The 25,714-nt window shown below is 36.6% G+C and overlaps 2 protein-coding genes across 11 annotated transcripts in view; both read right to left on the reverse strand.

Moving 5' to 3' along the window:
- Positions 1 to 69: 69 nt before the first annotated feature.
- Positions 70 to 25,714, reverse strand: part of LOC141827815 (putative methionine--tRNA ligase) — a 26,780-nt gene continuing 1,135 nt past the window's right edge. The window contains exons 1-16 of one of the 2 annotated variants that reach the window (XM_074715144.1): positions 8,299 to 8,594; positions 8,068 to 8,212; positions 6,999 to 7,152; positions 6,750 to 6,905; positions 6,397 to 6,627; positions 5,993 to 6,136; positions 5,385 to 5,475; positions 4,047 to 4,153; positions 3,849 to 3,963; positions 3,028 to 3,146; positions 2,538 to 2,603; positions 2,312 to 2,440; positions 2,038 to 2,181; positions 1,644 to 1,764; positions 830 to 1,056; positions 639 to 752 (exon numbers count right to left, since the gene is read on the reverse strand). In XM_074715144.1, coding sequence (XP_074571245.1) covers positions 639 to 752; positions 830 to 1,056; positions 1,644 to 1,764; positions 2,038 to 2,181; positions 2,312 to 2,440; positions 2,538 to 2,603; positions 3,028 to 3,146; positions 3,849 to 3,963; positions 4,047 to 4,153; positions 5,385 to 5,475; positions 5,993 to 6,136; positions 6,397 to 6,627; positions 6,750 to 6,905; positions 6,999 to 7,152; positions 8,068 to 8,212; positions 8,299 to 8,419 — 2,184 coding nt within the window. In that variant the 5' untranslated portion in view covers positions 8,420 to 8,594. Of the gene's footprint in view, positions 499 to 638; positions 753 to 829; positions 1,057 to 1,643; positions 1,765 to 2,037; positions 2,182 to 2,311; positions 2,441 to 2,537; positions 2,604 to 3,027; positions 3,147 to 3,848; positions 3,964 to 4,046; positions 4,154 to 5,384; positions 5,476 to 5,992; positions 6,137 to 6,396; positions 6,628 to 6,749; positions 6,906 to 6,998; positions 7,153 to 8,067; positions 8,213 to 8,298; positions 8,595 to 25,714 lie in introns of those variants that run through there. The other variant, XM_074715143.1, reaches the window with a different exon arrangement.
- Positions 21,108 to 23,253, reverse strand: LOC141827882 (uncharacterized). Of its 9 annotated transcripts, none has more exons than XM_074715220.1 (2): positions 23,092 to 23,253; positions 21,108 to 22,602 (listed from the first exon to the last, which is right to left on the reverse strand). In XM_074715220.1, the coding sequence occupies exon 2, from the start codon at positions 22,585 to 22,587 to the stop codon at positions 21,295 to 21,297; it is 1,293 nt and encodes a 430-aa protein (XP_074571321.1). In that variant the 5' UTR covers positions 22,588 to 22,602; positions 23,092 to 23,253; the 3' UTR covers positions 21,108 to 21,294. The 9 variants fall into 9 exon arrangements, with proteins under 9 accessions (XP_074571321.1, XP_074571319.1, XP_074571322.1 ...); XM_074715218.1 differs by having other exon boundaries at positions 21,108 to 22,619; XM_074715221.1 differs by lacking the exon at positions 23,092 to 23,253 and adding an exon at positions 22,868 to 23,020.

Here is a 25,714-nt window from a genome sequence, read left to right on the forward strand (position 1 = left end):
CCACGGCTCTTGTTCATTATGATATGGTAAGTTCAATTCAATAAGTAATCACTGGCCTTTACTCTTTAAGCATGACATGTAAGGTTCACTGACCTTGCAAATGCTTTATAATGCAAATGAACTACAAGAACTTGTAAGAGCCTAATGAGACAATAAATGTCAAACCACAGGTACATGAATCGAAACTAATTTATAAATTAGTTGCAGTGCCAAAAGAACAGTATGATCAAAATCTCTGGTAAGAGTATGATGAACAAGGGAAATTGTCTACCTTATGGCTCCGTTTGCAATAGAGGAGACTTTGCAAACACCAGCAGATGTGGTGAAAGGTACATCCTTGTAACAAGCTCCCAACTCTGAATTAGACTGCAGATCAACCTGCACCTTCTCCCAAACTTTGTTCTTGGGATTTAAGATGCTGTCCGGCTCGCCTGAGTATCCAGGAAAGGTTACTCGTTCGCCAACCACCGCTGCTGGTGGTGGATCAACCAACTCGACCTGGAAACAAAATGAATTCATTAGTTGTTCTTGATGAATGAATGATCACCTGTAAAGTTGATAATTTCCCAGGTAAAGTAGACAGTATTATAGGACTAAAAAACTAATAGGTTAGTAAAAGCAAACAAAAGAAGGCAGGATTAATGTTTTACCTTCGTGTGGACATCGTTTGACACGGCCAAGACCATTGCTTGTGACTTAATGCCCCTCATGGTTGCAGGCTTCAAGTTGCAGAGGACACAAACCTTACGATTCTGCACCAGCGATTTAGATAACATTGAAAATTCACATTCAACTGGAAGAAAGGTGTGAAAAGGGAAGCAAAATAAACCTGCATTTCTTCGAGAGGAATGTATTTCACAAGACCACTAACAACTGTTCGAGGTGATTCTTCACCAACATCGATTTCTTCCACATAGAGAGAATCTGCATCTGGATGTTTCTGAACATTCTTGATGAGGCCAACACGTATGTCAAGTCTTGCGACAGAAACCTCTGTATCAGCAGACTTAGCTTTTGTACTTCCAGAAGGCTTGTTTTGTTGTTTCTTAGCATTTCCTACAGCGGGTCACAAGAGAAGCTTAATGAAACTTATCAAATCCTTAGGTAGGTTTTCCGTTTAGTAAGTCAGGTTGAACTTATCACTTTAAAAATTGAACAACCAAATACGACTAAATCTAGTGCTCTTTTCTTTCCCTCCAAGATAACAAAACTTGATTTTGAGATTGACATTATGTCAGGGGAAGTTGGGTCAGGTTTTTGTCAGAACACAATCTAACCGATTAAAACCACAATAATAATGTCTAAAATCAAGAGAATTTCAAAAATAGTCGATAGTATTGTACTTTAGTGGCTTCTATTTTGCAAGTAGCATTCTTAAGCTACCTACAGTCCCCAGACTTTTTTTATTAGTTCAGAATGTGTTGTGTTACTTGTGTATTTCAAGAATATATCAGCAGAAAGAAAGTTTTACTACTTCAGCATTCAAATATCAACATCATTCAAAATAGAAATTCAGGCAGAAAATCATGTACCTTCAGATGTTTAAATTTCTCTTCAACAATGAGCATTTATTTTGAAAACACAGCAATTAGAATGATGTTGCTAGCAAAAAGACCAGGGATCTGATAAAAGATTTCCGCTACCTGTTATCTTTGTGTTTTTCAGTTGCTCAGCAACATTAGTTGTGTTGGCTTCTTCTCTTACAAGTCTTTCAGCTTGACTACCAGCAAATTTCACCCGCAGAGATTCCACATCTTCATCTTTCTGAATAAGTGAGCATAGGTTAATAACTCAGTAAATGGTAAAAATTCCCATATGCATCAAGCTCAAGCTTCCTTCTAGCATGCATGCTCCTCTAGAAGCACAAACAATAATGACAGGTAGAGATAACAAGTAATTTTCTTGCATACTACAGATCCAATACTACCCCCACAAACTGAAAATCCATAGCGCCAATAGCTACAGGAATACCATTTAGCTAACCTATGCCTGTTCTATTTAACATAAAAAAAATACTATGAACATATTCATACAGACCATTTCTTTGAAAAGTGGTTCAGGTTTCCCAATTCGGTGCCCAGATGAGAGGAACTCCCAAGGTCTCCTTGCCTTCTCAGTTTCTCCTTTCTCATCAGAAAATAAGAGATTATTCTCTGATGACAAATTAAGCTGCCTTAGAACCTACTTAACACCAACAAAGAACATGCATATTTGGTTAATATAAATAGAATAAAGTTCAAAATTGTAAGGTTCTTATGACACAAATAGCGTGTAGTAAGGTAAGGCATAGAGTGAGTGTTTGGTGATTTACTTCAATAGAAAAGGAAGGCATGAATGGTTCCAACAGACATGCAAGAAGGTAAACAAGCCCCACAGAGGTTTTCAGCACAATGGCACATGAAGATGGATCTTCTTTGTAAAGTTTCCAGAATTGACTCTCCTGTTTAACAGAACAAAATAACAATATACCATCGAGAAAGCATCGAAAGCATCTGCAATAGGATAATCCCTTTGAAGATCAAAACAAAAGAACCTACTTGTAGATAAAAATTTCCTTCACTTGATATGCTCATAGCAATCTTCAGACCTTGTTTTAGTTTAACCTGTATACAAGAGGACAATAAATTAGTCATTGACACGAGGTGCAAACTAAAACTGAGTTTGGGAGTGAATTTCCGAGGTGCTTTTAGGTCTCAGAGCACTTTGTGATGAAAACAAGGTGTCTACTAAGTGCATTGTCAAACCGCATTTTCCTTGATGCACCATCTGACCCTGAATTATTTTGCACGAGCATGTGAAGTGATTTGGCTGAGAGAATCATTTTCTAAAGTGGTTTGTTTTAGTTCAACCACAAGATGCATTTTTGTTAACGGACTTTGGCTTAAACAGTTTTTCCTAAATGTATTTCTGAGTTTTGAATGCAAATGCAATGTCAAACCTACCCCAAACAAGTGCACTACAATAGATGGTGTTTGTCTATAAATACTTTCAGCATCCAATTGAAAACCAAACTTGATATTCAATCACCTTCTCCATTGCATCCAGATACTGGTCAACCAATTTACCAACTTTTTCTCCCAAATCTTTTGTTAGTGGATGTGACTGAGCATGCGGAGCATCAGGAATAATTGAACCATATCCTGCTCCTGCACGAGAACCAGTGATCAGAGAGTATAATGGATTAGTTCAATTTTGACCAACAGTGCAGACAAGGTATATCACTTTAACAGAAAAATAGGTCATTTCCAGAATGAAAATGATAAATTGTCATGGATTATCACAAATAGTGTGACAAGTCAACAAGCAAAAATGATATCATATTTGCATGAAAAAGGATGCACTGTCTTATGGCTGCATGCCACATAAATACTCAATAACTTAAGATGCTATTTAAAACATATACTATGATCTTCAACACTAGAAGATAGTGGATAAGTATAACATCAAGATTTCACCTGAGAAGAAACTTGTCAGGAAAACAGGGAGATTCAAAGGTAACATAAATTTTTAATTAGATTAATGTCAACCAGAGAAGTGTAAGTGTTTACCATTTTAGTGGATTTTGATACTTCCTAAACCTTCATATAAGGTTATAGTAAAAAAATCAATACTCAATCAGGCTCAAGGACAAATACCCTCTTTAGAACAAAAACTCCTACATATCAGCATTACAGTAAGAATAGAAAACCTTAGACTAATATGCCAAAACATTATGATTTTAGGTACCGTTTGGTCAATTGAAGATTTAAAAGCATCCAATTGGACATATAATTAGAGATATTAGAACTAATTTGCAATGTTAAGGGGACTGCAAGAATACTAATTCAAGGAAATTCATAATGACTAACCTTCTGGTTTGGCAATAAAACTTAGTACTCGATTAACAAAGTTGCCTAAGTTATTCAACAACTCTGAATTCAGCTTAGACTGCAAATCTGCCCACGTAAACAATGTGTCTGAAGCCTAATTCACAAAAAGTCAGCATTAAAGCAAAATGTAATGTTTACTGAAATTGATTGGAAAAAACAGGGTTTGCTAAAAAGCACCTCAGGTCTATTTGTCAGCAAATAATATCTCCATACTTCAGTTGGAATTTTTGTATCCTTTGCATCATTACCAAAAACTCCTATTCCCTTACTTTTAGAAAATTTTCCTACCATATGGAAGAAAAACAAAAGAGGGATTAAAACTACAGTAATCTTTCTGTTTTATGCCCACACCATTAAACTCATTACAATCTGAGACAAGAATAGGAGAACAACATGCAACAAAGTGAACAAACATGAATATCCTATACATAATAAGACCACCATTACAGATATTCACAATATGAAAATGCATTAAATAATGTTACTGTTCTAAGAATGAGAAAAGAACTAAAATTCATAGCTTAACAATAAATAAATCGGTAGTGAATATATTTATGGTTAAAAGATTGGAAGTTGTGGATGTTGTATAAAAGGGCAGTTCAGTGCACGAAGCTCCTGTCAATGCAGGATCCCGGGGAAGGGCCTATTGTACGCAGCCTTACCCTGCTTTGCAAGAGGTTGTTTCCGAGACTCGAACCCATGACCTCCGGGTCACATGGCAACAACTTTACATGGATCATGTAAAGTATCAAAACTTGATTGTACATGGACCATGTTATTACCAAAATGATATCCACAAAAAGATTTCTTATATAGCCTTAGCAGGGAGTTGTTAGAAAGGAGAACTAACTCAATTTTTTTCTGAAATTAAGGGGTCTTTTTAGGACTTTTGCATTAAATATTTTCAAGAAGTTTTAAATATAGAATTATAGCATTTCAATTAATAGCAAAATTAGACAGTTTAATATTATTTTTTTATTCTTTTCACTTTAGTATTAAATATAACTCCAACCATGGTGAATGATGAACTCCGCCATAACCAGTCCCAAGCCCACTTAGGAGGATTGCATTAGATTGTCAACCAACGTAAAACATAGGCAAATGTTATATGGATCTATCAAACTGAGGATCCATATAGTCAACCCCATTTAGTAGGATAAAGGTTTGGCTATTGTTGTCATTGTTCACTTTAGTATTAAATATATATTTATATTTAATAGTTAAATAACGTAATTAATGTGCAAATATACTTGTAAAAGAATAATTTGCTACTCTAATGAAGTGGAACTTCTATTATGACAAGAACATTCAGAAATAGTGCTTTATTTGCAGTCGAATACAACAGAGAAAAACTGACAGTTAATATAAAATTGAAGAGGTTAACAGGTATTAAAGATTCTAAATCTTGTACCTGTAATTAAATGAGAATTCGGTGTAAACCTAGACTCATCACAAAGTATTCTTGCCCAAAATAACTGTATACAAAAAGATTTCCTTTACCAAAGGCGATGGTACCTGCTTCATAATTTAGATACTCGGTGACACTTATGGTCTTCATCATGGTCCACCTTTCACCAGTTCCAAGTAGTGTAGAAGGAAACATTACCTTAAATGCAACAGGAATTTGACAATCTCAAAAAGTATTTCAAAGGTAAAAAGTGGGGAAAATAGGGGTAAAACATGCACTTTCAAGGGTATCAATGGTTTACAATGAGCAAAAATCAGATAGGTTGGCTCCATATGCTCCAACCTAATGTCAGTGGCATACACATTGATGCAACATTGCTGTTCACTGAATAAAAAAATATCAAACAAATGTGATAACCATTGGCATTTGGCTAGTAGCCAATGATAAAAGCTCCATGGTGACCTAGTATTGTAATTTATTTAAGGGATTTCAGAGCATCAATATTAAAAAATCCATATTCTTATGCAACTAATTCTGCATCTAATTCCATAACTAATAATTAATTTTAAACCATATGGAATACTTGGGGGTATAATTCAAACCATGCTATACTTTACCAGGCACAACAAATATGCACATATGTAAATGTAAAAGAAAAATTAAGGTGTTTGGCAAAATTATTGTGTCAACTAAAAGCACTGAGAATTCATCTTACTGTGTGAAATGGCACGTTATCCTTTCCCATGAATTGAAACAACTCGACATTTTCAGGATTCTTCCACCATTTCTCCCACTCGGGAGTATAGCATGCAGTGATAGAGACATAACCAATTGGAGCATCAAACCACACATAAAACACCTGCATGAAAATGTAGCTATAATACTCAATTAACTAAGAAAATCTGGTGGAAATGGAAAGAGTAAACTGTTCATCCACATCGATAATGGACATTAAAAAAAGAAGTCATCTGTATGAAGATTCATGTAGGAAATAGGATTAGGTTGATGTGTATGATAGACAAACATGGATGATAATGATGATATCATGTGTATGAAGATGCCACAAGTTCATAATACTAATAGCAACAATATCTTGTTAAAAGAAGGTACTTTCTTCACCTTATCTTTGTACTTTTCATGTGGCACAGGAACTCCCCATTTGAGATCCCTTGTAATACAACGAGGTTTTAAACCTTCTTTGAGCCATGCATTTGTAGTATGGATAGCATTTTGGCTCCAAGATCCAGCCACTGATGTAGTGTTAATATATTCTTCCAACTTCTCTGTAAGCAAGGGTAACTCCAGGAACAGATGATTAGTATCACGTACATGAGGAGTGTTATGGCATGCCTGATATGACAATAACCCAATTCAGGTTTGCATTATATAATATAAATTTCAGAGTCAGGATGATAAGAATCTGATGAAACAAGAGTTAAAATTGAGCTGTGAGAAAAAAAAACAAATATCACCTTGCATTTTGGATCTCTCAATTCAGTTGGATTCAATAATTTCCCACAATTTTCACATTGGTCACCGCGTGCAGATTCGTAGTTGCAATTCAATGTGGGACATGTACCCTCGACTAGACGATCCGCTAAGAAGCGTTGGCATGTGTCACAATATAACTGTATTTGGTCTCAAAAGGTGATGTACTTTTTTAAAAAAAAAAATAAACCACCAAATGAAGGAACAACTTGCAATTCATGAAGTACTTTTACCTGTTGCATGATGTTTTCTGAGAGCCAATTATTCTCCATAAGTTTCTGGAAAATTGCTTGGCACACTTCAGTCTGCTGAGGAGTGGATGTACGTCCAAACTCATCAAAACATATATCAAACCACTTGTATACTTCCCTATGAATTGCATGATACCTAGAAAATGCAGAAAATAGAAGTCAGGAAGTGCTAGTTTAAATTTCAGCTACTAAACCTCTTTTCATTCTTATTTCCTATTCTTTTAATACAAAGATAAAATTTTTGTAATGGACAATGGAAGTTTATTTGCAGGAAGAAACAATGAACAGGCACAAAAAAAACAAGAAATACTTGAACAAGATCAAAAAAGATGCCAAGGTTATAGGTATCCTGCAAATACATGAAGTATGTAAAACAAGCAAGTCAAGCTTCAGGTAGTCATTATCTTTTTATTTATCATTTATTTATCATTTAATCTATTGCACTTTAATTATATTATTAGGTAATGTTGATCAATAGGTTATTTAATTTATCTATCACTTAAATAAGATCATAAATAATGAATGTGACTTATCTAATAATTAATTAGCTTCAAATGATTCTTTCTGAAATGATAATGAACAAATTTTCCACCAGTTTGTGGTGGCAAAGTCGGTGCTCACAGCCACATCAAAGGAGAAAACCAAACCTGAGTATATAACTTATCCTGAAACATATAATGATCTATCAAGCGCTCTCGTTGAAATTTTCTTTTTCCACACATGGCATAACTGTGATGAGATTGCGTATATTAATGCCATGTGCAGTGTATCCAAAATCAGAACATATGTACTCGTAGGAAAATTATTTGAACTGCCACTTACTGTTGTCTTTAGAATTTAGACGATCGTTTTGTTTATAACTAACAGATATTTAAGAATCCATAATTACCCAATAAAAAGAAGGCATTATAATGGTAATACTTTATAAGAGGAAAGCAGGAACAGAACAGGACCATGCGCACAAATGCAAATTAGCATATATAAAAGATAAGATGATATAAAACTTAACTTCATAATTTCAAAGTCAATAAATACATCACATTTAACTCACTTGTCACATATCTCCTTCGGAGAACATTTCTCCTCCATAGCTTTCGTCTCCGTAGCCGTCCCATACTCATCTGTTCCACACATATATATAGTGTTGTACCCCCGCAGCCGGCAGTATCTGGCAAATACATCCGCGCTCAAAACGCCTTCATCCAAACAAAAAAAAAGCTGTCAACTTTCTATCTTCAATCCATAAGAACAAAGAAAGTTTAGATTATATGAAGCAGGTTACATCCGATGATGTTGCCGAGGTGTGGAACGTTGTTAACGTAGGGCAAGGCGCTAGTGATGAGGATGTTCCGGAGTCCTGGAACAGGGAGCTTGGGGGTCTTCTTATCAAAGGACGCTGCCATGGGCGCTTCGATCCGGAACGAGATTTGGATCAAGTAAGTGCAAGGGACTTCGACAAGGAGTTGTCAGCCGCAGGGAACTTCGACGAGGATCGACTGATCTATTCACCGCACCAAATTTGCGCCTAGGGTTTATTGCGCCGACGCAATTCGCGAAAAGGAAACCCCACGGCAGCACGATACGATTTCAGTTAGAAAGATTTGACCTTCAAATGAATGTAAACACTTTTCTATTTATACCTATAACCACTTTTTTTTAAAAAAAAATAATTTTCAAAAACACGATTTCTTTCGCTCTTAAGTTTTATTAAGGTAAATTAATAAATTTGGCATGTAATTTGGAATTATCATGTAATTTGGAATTAATAAATTTGGCATGGAATTAATAAACAGATCTAAAGAATTCACAGCATTTTTTTGTTGTTGTCAAATAGTTATTCCACTAATCATAGATTTAGTTAACCAGCTTATATACACCTCTCGATTTTTCAAAAATGCCCTATTTCCTACATTAAGCTTACATATCAGGAAAACAGAATCTTTTATACCAACGCTACAACATCTTACATCCAAAGAGAACTGGGTGGTGAATTTTGCTTTTTTTTTTTTTTTTTTTTGCAGAACAAAAGGAGAACTCCATTGGATTTGAAATACTTTAAGCATAATCACAGGCGCTAGTGCTGTATAAGAAGCATCCATTAGAACATGGGCATGCCAACAATTTGAAGATCCATTGAAAATAAGCGCTCTAGATTATCCTGCGCAAGACCGTACGGATCCTCTACGTCGATCCGTCCCCTCAATCTCTTTAGGTATATCTTAGAAGAGATTTATGGTTTCGAAAACGTAGCGGTCTAGGAACATAGAAACAATCTCTTAGATACATACCAAAAAGATTAACTGAAAAAGGTGACAGTTTGAAGACACCTCTTTGAGTATATCCTCGAAAGATTAAAGTATTCATGGCTTCGGAAAGGTGCCAACTTCAAAATAACCTAAAAAAACTTAGTGTTCGTGACAAAAATAATAACCTGGGAACAAATGGACTCGAAGGACTAGAGATGGACCCTCATCTTCTACATACTACTACAACAATGACAATTACTCAAGTCACTTGCATCGACTTGGATCTTCACTCATATAATTTACCAGTCTCAGGTGCTCATCCATCGCACGCCTGTGAGGCGCCTCTCCAAGAAAGAGTGGGATGATTTTACCACAGAACAGACTAACAAAGGCCTGACAGAGTTGGTCTCTTCGCCTGAATTCCAGAGATGGACCATGGATAATGTCCAAAGGCTCCACGTCACACCCACATCAGATCGCAGAGGGGAAGAAAGGAAGCGGCGCAGAAGATTCTTCGGGTGGTTTTAATTCAGAAAATTTAACCTAGCTTATTCATTCCTTTAACCGTTGGTTGGTTGGTTCTCCTAACTTACTTTCAGGATGTAGCATTTTTTCTTCTTTTTCTTTTTGTCATTAGGTTGTAGCTAGCGTGTGTTGTAACTTTAGATTAACACCGGCCGATTGTGTGCGTGCATGAACTCAATTTTGTATTAATTATATATTGTCTCGCCGTCGTCCGTGTTGTATTTTGTACGAACGAGGGAGAAAAAATTAAACAGGTTCATCTGCTTCAATGTTGCTGCTTGTTAGGCGTTGCTGCATAAATTATAAAAATGGATGGAGGAATACACGCGTGGGGTTTATTGGATTTCAAGATTATGATTAAGAGATCCAAATAAATTAGTTATTTGTTTGTTAGACTACGATTTATACCATGAAGAAGTTTAGAGTTTTTTTAGGTTAGTTAAATCATTTTATTCCTAATTTATAAATTTCTTTTGAATAATATAATATTTAAATATATAAACAATAAAAAAACTCTATTTTCAGCTTTCGATTAGCAGAAATTTCAAAAATTATATTAAATACTTGAAAAATATTAGTATTTATCTATGATAATTTTTTTTTAAATATCAATAATATTTCTTATAACATTTACTGATAATATTTAAACATGTCCAAAATCAATATCTATTTTATTTCCCTTTTTAACTTTAACTTTTATTTTCTGAATGAAAAAAATCTTTCGAATGTACAAAGAGAAAAGAAAAGTTAAAGAAGAGGAGAGAAACGACGGAGGAAAAGGGAAAGGAAGGGGAAAGGAAAAACACGAATCGACATGGAAGCGCCAGGCGCGACGCATCATCTTCCGCGTCGCCCGCTACATCGTCGACCCTCGCGACCGCTTTCTCGTCCGCGCGCTGATGCAAGGCGGCGGCGGGCTCTTGTCCCTATCCGTGTCGCTCCAACTTACCGTCCGACCTCACCGCTGCCATGGGCGCTCCGGGGCGACCTCATCTCCCTAACATAGTTCTTGGGCGGTCGACAATCGATGGCGGAGTTCGAGTTCTGCAGGTTGTTTTGCCAGAGGAGGAAGGGGGCGAAGTTTCGGGCGGCGGAGACGCCGCAGTGGATGCCAAGAACAAACCGGCGTCAGCGGTGCGGCTGCTCAAAAGAGTCGTCTTTGGGAAGGGCAACAACCGCTGCCGAGAAACCTCCTGCGCCTTTTGCACGGACGATTTCGAGGCGACTTCGGTGCTGTCGGTGATGCCGTGCCGCCGTAGCTTCCACTCTGCCTGCCTCGGCGAATGGCTCAAGCGAAGCAATCTGTGCCGCCGTAGCTTCCACTCTGCCGCCAATTAGACCTGCCCACGCGCCATTGTTACTCAATAAATCTTATAAATTAGTAGATTCTTATTCAGTTGATTTTGGAAATCAGCTATTTTAACAATTTGTTGTTGATTATGATTTTTTTTATTATTTCTTTTTTTGAAACAAATAAAGAATCTGTATATAAAATCTCAACAAATAAAAAAAATCTATAAGAAATTATCTGAATTTTTCGTTAATTATCCAATGGAAAGGGAGTTCTTTAATTTAGACTTAAATTAATAGATTAATATGGTTAAGACAATTACGGCGGATTCATTAACTTGTTTGTTTCTTAAAAAACCTCAATGAAACAAATAGACAATTTTTCTACTGATTTGAGCTACTCTAGCGGAAACGAAAGCGCGGCAAGAATACCGGCGACGAGATGCTTGAACGTAGGCGGAAGGTCGATGGTCACGGCAAGATTTGCACGCGCACGTTCAGCAGAGACGAAGACAGTAGTTGTGTACACGATCGGGGATCTCGATCAAATTGGTCGTCGGCTGCAACGGGACACAGGGTCGTGTTCGGTGGCAGTGGAGGCCTCAAGGACACGGTCGGTGATGGAGGCCGCACGACAACGCACGCAAAACGGCAAGGATGGTTAGTTAAAACTTAGGTTTAAACTATTAAAAGTGAAGTTTAAACTCAAACAATTCTTTCCTACATGTAGTTAACTTTGATAGATTTGCTCTAAACTTAATCGATTTATCTAATTAAAATATTTAAAATTTTATTTTAGAATTTCGAAAATTCTAATAAAATTATGTATATTATTTATATTTATTTATTATTTTAATATTTTCTTTAGGTAAATGAAGTTTCAATTAATTCATTCGATTAATCCTTTTTCAAAATATAAATAAATAAATATATTTATTTAATGTGGTGTATACTAATTTTATATCCAGATGATACAATTTAGATATCGAATTATATCACTTAGAGTGTGATTTTAATATTTTTAAATATAAAATATAAAATTTTTAATTTAAATATTAAAAAAATAAAAAATAATTTTTTTTAAAAACGAGATTTCATATGATAGATAAATAAATAATTTATTATATATTTTGAAAATAAAATAATATATATATATATATATATGTTAAATTAATAAAATAATTTTAAGGCTCTGCGTTATATATACCCATCCTCCCATTTGCTTCGGCCATCCTCCAATTTGCTTCGGCAAGGTTGCATTTTTCGATTTTCTCAATTTTGACAGCGAGTCTGTCGATATGAAAGCCTTGAAGGAGCGTATAGATGCCCACGATGCACATGTTCACACTGTGGCTCGGCGCATGCACTGCAAAAATAATCGTGATTAGTGATCGAATTTTCGGTCGCTAAATTCTATTAACGACCGATAAAAAAATTATAAAAAAATTCATCATAATTCGATTTAACAACCGAATTCCAATTCGGTCACTAAATTTAACGATCGAATTTGGATTCAGTCACTAAAATTAGTGATCAAATTTGGAATTCAGCCACTAAAATTAGCGATCGAACATCGCTATTTTAGCGACAGAATTTGAAATTCGGTCGTTAATTGTAGTAACCGATCCCAAATTCGATCGCTAATTTTAGCGACCGAATTTCAAATTCTATCGCTAATTCCATCGTTAATATTTAAAAAATTATCAAAATTCATAATTATATTTACATACAATTAACATTAAAAGTTTTTCTCAAATTATATTTTCAATACACATTTAAGTTCCATATCACAAATTTATCTAAATGATAAAAAAAATTAATTTTTATTGAAGACAAACTTGTTCATACATAGAATTGTAACAAAAATAATTTTTGAAATGAAAAGATCAAACAGAAATAACAATCTTATTTTCTCTAACTACAGGTAGATATGCATCAAACCCAAACTTATGATTTACGTAGAAGCATTGGGTGGATGATGGAAGCAAAATCCATTGCTTTGCTTTACTTGGGGTGATGATAAAAAATATTAGCTGGTGGCCGCCCGCGCCACCATATCACCCACTTGCGCTTGGCCGCGCCACCAGCCTTGCAACCCGCCTCGCCACCAGCCCCGCAGCCCGCCTTACCACCAAACCCAACGGCCGACCGCGTAAGAGGTCAGCCGCGGGGCCACACCCAAGGGAACCAAGGGGGAGGAAATTTATAAGGGTTTACCTGAGACGCCAGAGAAGGAGATCCCGTCGGGAAAATCACACTAGAGGAGGAGATTGGAGAGATCGGCGCACAGCAGAAGAGAAGAGGAGAAGTCGCATATGCGTGTGATAGGAACTCGTGTCCTATCTTGCGAAAAAAAAAAAAAAAGATAGACGAAAGGGGATAAACAATCACTTCGAGGGAATAGACCTCCAATAATCAATAGACTTGATTAATCAAAACTATTTACTTCATTGCTTCCCTCAAAAGATTAAATAATGACTCTATATATAATCCTATGATAATACCAAGTCTATATAAAAGTATGAATAAATCTAATAACATATTCAAAAGAATAATTATTAATAAATTTAATGAACTTATCTAAATTAATAACAAATCTAATAGCAAATTCTAAAGATAATATTTTGAAGAGATAATTTGAATAAGTCTATCCAGGGATCGTGTTTAGGGTTCGAGAGGGAGTAGAGAAAAAGAAGTCGCTAATTTTAGGAAATAAAATTAGCGATCGAACCGGAGTTCGGTGGCTAAATATTAACGATCGAATCAAAATTCGATCGCTAAATTCTTCTCGTGTCGTCCAATTCTAAGATTACCGATCCAATTAAATTTCTATCGCTATTTTAATGACTGATATTTCATTTCAGTCGCTAAATAGTGATCAAATTTTAACTTTGGTCGCAAATTTACGATCGATTAAATTTTCGTCGCTAAAATAGCGACTGAATAAATTTTGGTCGCTAATTTAGCGACCGATTGTAATTCGGTCGCTAAATAGTGACCGATGTTAAAAATCGATCGCTAAAATAGTGATCGAAACATAATCAATTGTTAAATCCGTCGCTATTTGTGGGCTTTTTTGTAGTGATGGAGGAGCTATACACCAATCAACACGGTGCTGCTATCAAAGAACGCGATACTACTGTCAAAGAACGAGATGTTGCTGTCAATGAACTGCAAATGACTAAGATGCTCGTCGCCGGCCGCAACGTCCAAGTTGTTGTGAGCATCGGAGGTTTTCCAACTTTGGTGTTTGTGTTTGTCCTTGGAGTTCTCGTCGGCTTTGAAGTCGGCTTTAAAGTCGGTAAGAATTATTTTTAGTTTTTGAAGTCGGTTTTATGTAGTTTCTGCGTCCTATGACAAGAATTAGTCGAGAGGAGAAAGTCGATAAGAATTAGTTTTAGTTTTTAAAGGGATTCTATAAGCATGTTTAGGGTTCAGGAGGGAGTAAAGAAAAAGAAGTCGCTAATTTTAGGAAATAAAATTAGCGATCGAACCGGAGTTCGGTCACTAAATATTAACGACCAAATCAAAATTCGATTGCTAAATTCTTTCCGTGTTGTCCAATTTTAAGATTACTGACCCAATTAAATTTCGGTTGCTATTTTAACGACCGACATTTCATTTCGATCGCTAAATAGCGATCGAATTTTAACTTCGGTTGCAAATTTATCACCGATTAAATTTCCGTCGCTAAAATAACGACTGAATAAATTTCGATCGCTAATTTAGGGGTCGATTGTAATTCGGTCGCTAAATAGCGATCGAAGTTAAAAATCGATCGCTAAAATAGCAATCGAAACATAATCGATCGTTAAATCCGTCGCTATTTGTGAGTTTTTTGTAGTGATGGAGGAGCTATACACCAATCAACGCGATGCTGCTATCAAAGAACGCGATACTGCTGTCAAAGAAGGAAATGCTACTGTCAATGAACTGCAAACGACTAAGATGCTCGCCGCCGACCGCGACGTCCAGGTTGCTGTGAGCGTCAGAGGTTTTCCAACTATGGCGTTTGTGTTTGTCCTTGGAGTCCACACCGGCTTTAAAGCTGGCTTTGAAGTCGGCTTTAAAGTCGGTAAGAATTTGTTTTAGTTTTTGAAGTTGGTTTTATGTAGTTTTGGCGTCCTGTGACAGGAATTAGTCAAGAGGAGAAAGTCGGTAAGAATTAGTTTAAGTCTATCTAGGGATCCTATCAGCGTGTTTAGGGTTCGGGAGGGAGTAGAGAAAAAGAAGTCGCTAATTTTAGGAAATAAAATTAGCGACCGAACCAAAGTTCGATCGCTAAATATTAACGACCAAATCGAAATTCGATCGCTAAATTCTTCCCATGTCGTCCAATTCTAAGATTACCAACCCAATTAAATTTCGATTGCTATTTTAACGACCGACATTTCATTTGAATTTTAACTTCTATCGTAAATTTACGACCGATTAAATTTCCATCGCTAAAATAGCGGCTGAATAAATTTCGATCGCTAATTTAGCAACTGATTGTAATTCGATCGCTAAATAGCAACCGAAGTTAAAAATCGATTGCTAAAATAGCGACCGAAACATAATCGGTCGTTAAATCCGTCGCTATTTGTAAGCTTTTTTTAGTGATGGAGGAGCTATACACCAATCAACGCGATGCTGCTATCAAAGAACGTGATACTGCTCTCAAAGAATGAGATGCTGCTCTCAAAGAACGAGATGCTGCTGTCAATGAACTGTAAACGACTAAGATGCTCGCCGCCGACCGCAACATCCAAGTTGCTGTGAGCGTCGGAGGTTTTCCAACTATGACGTTTGTGTTTGTCCTTGGAGTCCTCACCGGCTTTAAAGCTGGCTTTGAAGTCGGCATTAAAGTCGGTAAGAAATTGTTTTAGTTTTTGAAGTTGGTTTTATGTAGTTTTGGCATCCTGTGACAGGAATTAGTCGAGAGGAGAAAGTCGGTAAGAATTAGTTTAGTCTATCCAGGGATCCTATCAGCGTGTTTAGGATTCAGGAGGGAGTAGAGAAAAAGAAGTCGCTAATTTTAGAAAATAAAATTAGCGATCGAACCGGAGTTCGATCGCTAAATATTAACGATCGAATCAAAATTCGATCGCTAAATTCTTCCCATGTCGTCCAATTCTAAGATTAGCAACCCAATTAAATTTCGATCGCTATTTTAACGACCGACATTTCATTTGAATTTTAACTTCGATCGTAAATTTGCAACCGATTGAATTTCTATCGCTAAAATAGCGACTGAATAAATTTCGATCGCTAATTTAGCAACCGATTGTAATTCGGTCAATAAATAGCAATTGAAGTTAAAAATCGATCGCTAAAATAGTGACCGAAACATAATCGATCGCTAAATCCGTCGCTATTTGTGGGCTTTTTTTATTAAAGGGTTAGTGGATGGATATGGATCTTGACCCGTTAAGGAGCTGTTAAGGGATCCGACACTGTACACCTTAAATCGCGATTTCTCCTTCCTTATTCCCGATCACGTCGCTCTTCCTCGTCTCGTCGTCGAAGCTGAGCAAGCACTGGCCGACGCCGCTGGATCGAGCTCCAATAACGGTGCCAAACTGAAGGAGGAGGTGGTTGTCCAATTTCTTGGGTTGAATTGGTTGGATAGCTCTCATTCTTCTTGGATCTTGTTTCCTTTGCATTCCCACAGCTGCGGTGAGCTGGCCATCCAATCATTCCTTCGCCATGGCCGTGTTTACCGATTTTTCCAATTTCCCCGATATTGAGGGTGAGTCTTCCGCAACCTACAAGGAGCGTATGGAAGCCTACGTTGCGCATCTTCATACTGAGACTCGACGCATGACGGAGGAACTCGACAATCAACGCAATGTTGCTGTCGCTGCTGTCAATGAGCTGGAAATGACTAAGATTTTGGCCGCCGAACGCAAAGTCCAGGTTTCTGTGAGCATCGGAGGTTTTAGGACTATGGCCTTAATCTTTGTTCTTGGGGTCCTCGCCGGCTTTAATGTCGGTTATAAGGTCATTAAGAAGAACTAGTTTTAGGTTTTGGAAGTCGGTTTTATGTATCGAGAGGAGAAAGTCCCATGAATATGGATTTCCTAAACTTAAAACCTGGGCATTGATGAGGCTCAACTTCAAAAACACCACTTGTATAATTAGCGATCGAACCGATGTTCGATCACTAAATTAGCGACAAACCATTAGTTCGGTTGCTAATTAGCGACCGAACCAGTGTTCGATCGCTAAATTAGCGATTGAACTCCGATTCGGTCACTAAATTATTTTCTTAACCCATTTTTTTCCTTTACTTCCTCCCGAACCCTAAACACACGTTGTTGTCCCGATCTTCACTTTCTCTTCGCTGCGTCTCTCCTCTGTTGTGTCTCTCCTCTAGCCGATCTCTCCAATCTCCTCCTCCAGCGTGATTTGAAAAAAAAAGAGACTATTCTCGCAAGTAAACCATCCAAAACATTACCGCAACGACACTTACCGCCACCGATACCATACGAAATACTGTATCAACTTTCTTACGTTGGATTGTAAAAACTTCAAGCTTATCTCTAAGTAGCCTATATTGATCTTGAAAGTATTGACGTTCGGTATTCAGATATTGATTAATCTTCTCCTCGGTTATGAGGAATTGATCTTTGACGATATCAGCAGCTGCCCCAGCTTCAGCAAGTTCCTTTTGTGTATCAGCAACTTCCAAACAATACTTTGCATACTACAAAAAAACTCATGATTAGCGACGAATTTAGCGACCGAAATTTTTTCGGTCGCTAAAATAGCGATTGAATGTTTTTGGTCACTATTTAGCGATCGAATTGTAAATTCAGTCGTTATTTAGCGACCAAAATTTTTTCGATCGCTAAAATAGCGACTGAATTTTTTTGATCACTATTTAGCGATCGAATTGTAAATTCAGTCGCTATTTAGCGATTGAAAATTTTTCGATCACAAATTTACGACCGAAGTTAAAATTCAGTCGCTATTTAGCGATCGAAATTTTTTCGGTTGCTAAAATAGCGACCGAATTTTTTTGATCACTATTTAGCGATCGAATTGTAAATTCAGTCGCTATTTAGCGATCGAAAATTTTTCGATCACAAATTTACGACCGAAGTTAAAATTCAGTCGCTATTTAGCGACCGAATTTTACGCAACGGATGATTTCCGTCGCTAATCGGTCATTAACCTCGATTAGCGATCAAATAGCGACGGAAATGGTCCGTCGCTATTTCATTTTATTTTTGTAGTGTAGCAATTAACAACTAAAACTTAAACATTTATCTGACCAGACTCAAATTTGGAATTTGTGAGAGTATTGAGCCATCCTGAAATGACACAAGCCATCTCATTTGAATACAAAATACAAGTTCTTTTCCTTTATGTTTTTTCTTTCATGAACTCAATTTGGACTTTGAAGGACTCCAATCATGCCGGCTGTTGAACCCCAAGTCCCCAAAGCCATTAGGATGGCTAGTAGGGGCCAACTGCTATCTACAACCATAAAACCATTATAACTGGATTTTAATCATTCTAGCCACCGTCATGAGGCCTCCTAAGCTGCTCTAGTATCTTCATGGCCACTGTAGGTGAGGAACACAAGTCATGGTTCCTTCCATTTCCTTAAGGTGTCAATACTTTTGGGTTGGCTTAATACCTGGGAACTTCTCTTTCGATATGCAGACAGAAGGCGACCCATCCACTGACAAGCTATGACCTTGAAGATACAAAGAGGATGAGGTTGACATGCAAAGCAGAGACAGTGCTTGGATTTGCATGATCCAAGATGCTGTCATTCTCGTCATGATGCTACCGTTAAATGGACAAGATTTCATGATAAGCAATATAGTTCAAAATAAGAAGCTATGTTGGTTGACCTTCTTGATAGAATTTTAGCCTTTTCCTTTTACTACATCAAAATGCAGCTAAGGTCATTAATTGATATCCGATCACCATTCCATGCATCAAATTCCTAGTGTATTGTGCTGCAAGGGTGCACCTGATTTGCCCCCAATATTGATGGTTTGAATCCCAACTACAATAAATTATAAGATATTTTTCTTTGATGGGATGAAAAATTTGAGAAGTTGATTGTTGAGATCTATCTCATCTCAAGATTAATTGAGCCCAAAGCACATACACTTGTATTATAAAAGAAAATTGCACCTGATGCAATATTAATAACAACGTAATGCACTGTATGTATGCTTTATTTCCGTGCAAAATGAAGGACTTGTCCTTGTGATTGTGAGCTTCCACCTAAGGATTAAACTTAAATCATAGAGGATTTTTCCTTCACTGCAGGATCAACTCCGAAAAGTTAACCAGATGGAACAGAAGGAAGAAAGAAAGAACGAGTTCACGGCAGGAAAAAAAGAACGAACAGCAGGAAGATGTTTGACAGGAAGAATGAGTTATTGCCAAGAAATCAAACTAACACTACAAGCTAAATCAATGTGAAAGAATGAAAATAAAGAAAGAAAATGAAGTTGAAGGGACAGACTGGCAGAAGAGAGAAATAAAAGTTTCACATGAGATCTTTCACTTCTTGTAGTTAGGATCAGTTTGAATCTCAAATCCTCCTCTTGTGGTGTTTTTTCCACTTGAGAGTCTTGTTTGCTTTTCTGTAGCTGTGTAAAATGCAAGCAATATCATCCTCCTCCTTTGTGTTTTATATTTACTAATATAAACCGTTGCTAATGGTTTATTCTCTTTTATAAACCAAATACAGACAGACACGTGATATGGATAGAATAAATAAAAGAAGAATAGATATCTGAACCATTCGAGAGTCAGTAGATCCAAAACCCACACCACTCCATTTAGTTTATGTTGGAAAGAAAGTCTTTTGAAAGGTTGTATACTAACATATAAATTACTAAAATCTATGAACATAATGATCATAAGGATGCCTACATTTATGTTCGCCACCTTTTGGTCATGGATTTGGTATAGTTTACACAAACCCTAGGAAAGAATACTGCTCTGCAAAACCTTTCTGACTTTGCTTATTGAACTCTTCTTCAGAAACAAAGAGTTAACTATAGTTTCAACATACTACCAAGATCTTGGTAACATATCTGTCTCAGATTAACGAGCAGTGATCTATTTGGGCTTCAGGTACTATTTTATAATTGTAGTTGCAATTGGTCTTCATCTACTACTTTTTCAGCTGGGAGTTATTTTCATATACAATTAAATGCTGTCTACTTGCTACTTCCTATCCAAAGTGTTTGTTTCCTCAGGTCAACTATCTTCCTGAACAACTAAACTATTCACAGAATCAAATGTTATTATGAGGCAAGCTGGTCAGCAGCAACAAGGGATCAGCTAGGTCAATCATAGTTTATGATTCAGCTTATGCCATTTACATTTCAGATGAAGATCCTCTTCAATATGATTACATACATAATACATATTATGAGAGCATAACTGCACTCTTCCACAGATTCTTAAATACTTTGACTTGCAATTATCTCTACATTTATAGTCTAGTTGGGATGATCTGTTTAGTATAAATAAAAAGATAAGGGTAGTTGTCTGTTGAAGGCAGTGCATTTATGAGAAGCAATCCCTTGGGGCAGGCCAGTGGCTGCAGAGGTTCAAGAAGATGTGTCAGCTTCATCAATTACGCAAGCAGACAAATCCTTAAATGAATTTCACTTGATAAGAATATAGTCATTATCTATAATGAAATATGCTGTAAAGCTTAAAATACTAACTAGAAGTTAATCAAGTTCCTGAAAGAATTATTGACAGTGGCAAAGGCTCATAAAAGCTACCTTGGTAAAACAGAGTAAGAATTCATGACAACAAGAGGTTAGAACATATTGCATGATTCCAAAAGTTCCTAAAATCAGATGATCCATTTATCTAAGCAAACAAAATCACTTGATCATCCAACTGCATGCTTTTGAACTAAACATGAAGTTTGCACTCATCAAACACACAGATCTAGATTATCACATCAAATTGGACAGTTCTACTCTCTAATCTAGATCAAAGAGGACATAATTTAGAAACCATACTGTAAACTAAGAATCAGGAGACGAGTCAGGCAGAAAAAGAAAAAGCAAAAGCAACGGGCAAAGAACATCACACAAGAGGTACAACATCAGTACATTGGATATATTATTGTCTGATTATCCTGGTGAACAAAGAAAGTGTTTCTTAGTCACTGCTTGGAACTAAACTGATCAGTCAAAGTACGAGCTCGTGAGTTAACCGTAGAACTTTACTCCATGAGATCAGAAGAATGCCCTGCTTCCATAAAAAACTCTGGAACCATTGCTCTTCGGAGTCGGTAGCGTCTTCTCAGACGCTGAGCTACCATTTTCTGCAGTATGGCCTGAGTTGCCATCTTCTGAAGCTGTGCTACTACTATTATCGATATCCATAGGAAGTTTCAGCTTCGCCAATGACTCCGTAAACTGCTGCATACTTTTCATGTACATATCGACGAAGTCCTGCTGGACGACTGGTTGCACTGGCACATCTATCTTGATAATAGGCTTGAAGAGTGCATCATCTGATGGTGCTCTAGATGAATCAGCCTCGCCTTCCATAGATTCGGAACTTTTAACTTTTGGGCTAGGCGAAGCTGTTGACGACAACGGGTCAGAGGTAGATTGAGATGCAGCTGGGGGCACCGCAGCTGATTCAGTGGTAGAGAAACTGCTCACTGGAGTATCGTGTTTTAGATTTCCGACGGAATCATGACTGTTAACAGTGGAAAAGCTCTCCACTATACGCACCCCTGCTTCCTCATCAGGGCAGTCGTCGTTCTCTGCAGTAACAAAGCTATCCGAACACTGAGTGTCCATGTCGGAGCAAGGAATCCCATAATATTCAGAAACCATGAGCTGATTCTCATTGTGGACTTGCAAGTCAGGAAACTCAATTTTCTCATAATCACAGGGAATTGAGTCATCAGGTTCGGCATCAGGCAAGGTAGTGTCGACAATCAATGATTTCGGAGGCGCTGGAATCGTCACTACTTCAGGAGAAGTACCAACATAAGAAATCGACAGTTGAACAAACCCAGCCGGGGAGTGGAAAAGATCAGTTGAAGATAGGGAAAACTCCTGCACCAGCTTGCCGTTGGCTATTAGGACATCTGAAAGGGGCACCAGAGCAAACCCAAGCAACTGGTCTTCAAGATAATTCTTGGCCTTGCTTAGCATCCATATCTCGCATTTCATCGAACAGTCAACGTTCTTCACGTTGAGCCGGAGATTCTGGTTGAAGACCGGGTTCCGTCCTCCGCCGTTAATCGTCTGCGTCGCGACAGTGACGTCGGGGTTGCTGGTGAGGCAAAGCTTAGCGAAGACATCTTGCTTGTGGTAGATGCAGATGTTGTGAATGTCACGAGCTTGGTGGACAAAGACTTCGAGAACGCCGATGAAGTCCTCAGGGTTAAATTCATCGCTGAAACTGTTGGAGGTCTCGAGGACAGGGCCAGCTGCCGACTTCTCTCCAGCTCCGTTGGCAGCGGCAGCAGTGGAACTGAAGGTTGGGGGAACTGCTTGGACGGACTCCATGGCTTATGCTGACAACTGCACCAACAGCAGCTCTGGATTACAAACAAGCAGTTGATCTAAATAAGCACAGATGTTCTGCTACCATAATCTTTCTCAAGAAAAAAAATAAACTAATTTGAGAAGAAAGAGCTAGAAACAGGCAAAAAAATTAAAACTTGGACAGAATAAACGAAGAACTAGTTTCAGAACCCAAGAACTAGCAGCGGTATGTTCAGATTAGCAAACCCTAGACGGCAAAAATCCAGGTTTTTGAGACCTCAGGAAGCTCACAGACTTGCACCTCGGGAAGCTCGCTCACGGACTTGCAAAAACCAAACTTTTCCCCCAAATCCAGATAAGAGCTGAACGAAGATCTAAGCAATAATGCACGGTACCATATAGGAACTCAGGAAGGGTTGCTCCAGTATAAAAAACGCATAAGCAGTTAACAAGCACCACATAAAGCAGGACAAAGCGTCAAAGCCCCCAATAAAAAACTCGCCTTTACTCCAGAAATTAACTCACCACCGCCAGAATCCAAGGAGCGAACCCGGGGCCAAGGGCGAAAAGCTCCAGAAGCACCACCGCCTCTCTCACCAGCTTAGAGAGGCCAAAAACAAAGTGATTCCTCGAATGTAAAATTCGAATCTCTCTCTCCTCTCTCTCTCTCTCTCTCTCTCTCTCTCTCTCTTCCTCTGCCAAAAGTTTTCAACTGCTGTGAAAGCCACCGTTCTACCCAGAAGAATGCGGGATTCGAAATAAGTACTCGCCATCTGTCTTCGTCTTTTCCAATGAGAAAAAAAAGGCAAAAAAAACAAATTTATCGAAGAGAATAATCTGGAGGAAATGGGACCTGCCCTGTCTCCAGGGTCTCCAATCTAATAATTGCAGTAGCCTTTCTTCCTCACGACGCAGGCTCGCTCATTGCTTCCACTTATCCTGAACCCGACTGTTATTGGAAGAAAAATTGTAAAAAATTAAATTTGAAGTTTGTAAAATATATTGTTTACTGAGTTCTACCAAGTGAAATCAAAAAGATTGCAATGAAATTCCAAGCAGAAAAGTCCAGCAAGAACTCATAAACATGAAGTTCAAAAGGTTTAATTATGCCTTCTTTTTTTTTTTCGTTCTTCTTTCGGAGGTGGAGGATTGCGACTGGATAATTACAAGATGATGAATAGTGATGAATGGGTGGCTAGTCTCACTTTGACTAACTATATATTCATGAACAATAATTTAGAAAAATAAACTGAAATTATAGTCTAAAAGTTCTCTCTCTTTGAAAAGACTCATTTTTTTCGAAAAGTAAAACCCATTTATCTCTAGGTTTATTAGTTTATTTATAAACCGTTTTTATTATCAAAGAAAATAGAATTCAAGCATAATTTTATTATCAAAGTAATGATGTTTTATTCCTGAATCATGGAGAAAACAAAATCAAATTAAGTTAACAAGGCAAAATAATTAACTTTAATTAAAAAGTATTTTTACTTTCTGCCTTATATTTTGAAACTTTTGTGAGGCATCCAAGAGAAATTGATTGCATTTATTAAGCGACAAGAATTTATTGCAAGGCGAGAAATTTATTTTGGCTAGAAGGTGAGTCATCCGTTGTTAGCTGCCTAACAATTAATAGATTTGACTTGGAAAATGGATTTATTTCCACGTAATTCATCTATTCAACTAGACAAACAGGGATTTGTCTTAAATGCAAAATGATATAATATATTGTAAAGGAGATTGTGTGAAAAAAGATTACGTAATTTACGCACCGCGCGAGCAAAGTTCACTATTATCCATTCAAGTATCCAAGTTTCAAAATACTTAATTGCATAGTGTATTCCCGAAATGTCCCTTTTTTTAAATTTATCGATTAGTTTCGAATTTAAAAAATTTTAAATTATTTTAAATCAAAATCAATATACTTCTAAAAGATCTTATATTTATAGTTCGTATTCATAACTTAAATTGAGCATAATAAATTTTTTAATAATTAAGAATAGTAAAATTTTAAACTCATAAAAGTTCGATAAATTTATCATGAAGTCTAGGACAATGATATTTATTAACTAATACCATTAATAGGTTCTTAGGACTTCTTCTATTCAAAAAATATCAAAATTTTTAATTTTCGGATGGTGAGGGCAAAATTGACTGATGAATTTAAAAAACTCTGAATCATCACTTTAAATCAAAATTAATGTATTCCTAAAATCCTTTTTAATATATTTATATTTTCATGTGTATTTGATAACATAAATTAAAATGATGAATTTTTAAAGTAAAATAAAAAATTAAAGATGTACTCTTAATTTAATTTATTATTTTTAATTTATATCATATCTGAGGATATAAATAAATTAAAGATATTTTATATATTAATTTTAATTTACAGTGATGGAGAATTCTCTAAATGTTTACTTGTATAATTTACTATCGGACAGAAATGAAATGAGTGATGCATTTCATTAATCATCACCAATTAAGTTTGAAACTAGTAAGTTTGAACTTTTTAATTCGACTAAATAATATTTTAAAATTTAAGAAAATAAAAATCTCACTCCGGATAATTATTTATCCATTCATATATATGGAACTATAGCTATTATAATATGTAAAATAATACTGATGTATTTATAATAATTATGAATTACCGTTGTTAGAGTGGTATATATATCAATTATGATCATAATTACTATAATATATATTAATTAATTTTAACTTATATTTATGATTTATACCTACCATACTCTATATAGTATTGACATTGCGAGCAAGAAGAAATAATTTGGATGATAAATTGTTTTGTTGATTAATAAAAAGAATATCTCTTTACTATTTACAGCAAATGATTGGCGTGACATTTGAAACGTTAAATAATAATCTAAGAGCAAGGAGACGCGCGAGGCCGGTGATACGTCACGTCAGGTTGGCATGGAGCATAGCAATCGATCGATATGGACGGGCCCTGTTTATGTTGCTTTACTCATTTTTTGTCGTTTTCAAAATTATAGCGAGTGGAACAATCACGTGATCAATCAAGTTTAATAGATGTTCTTTTGTTTTTCTTTACCTTGAATGCGTGATTATTAATCAATCATTTCTTTTGTAATAAAGTAAAATTCATCATCTTAATAATTTTACACGA

The sequence above is a fragment of the Curcuma longa genome, chromosome 4 (assembly GCF_044706935.1).
Source record: "Curcuma longa cultivar G26 ecotype Majalengka, Jawa Barat chromosome 4, ITB_CL_G26_1.1, whole genome shotgun sequence".
NCBI classification, from domain to species: domain Eukaryota; kingdom Viridiplantae; phylum Streptophyta; class Magnoliopsida; order Zingiberales; family Zingiberaceae; genus Curcuma; species Curcuma longa.

Coding starts and splice junctions, on each gene's coding strand:
- LOC141827882 (XM_074715220.1), bottom strand. CDS start 22,587: ATGGAGTCCGTCCAAGCAGTTCCCCCAACCTTCAGTTCCACTGCTGCC.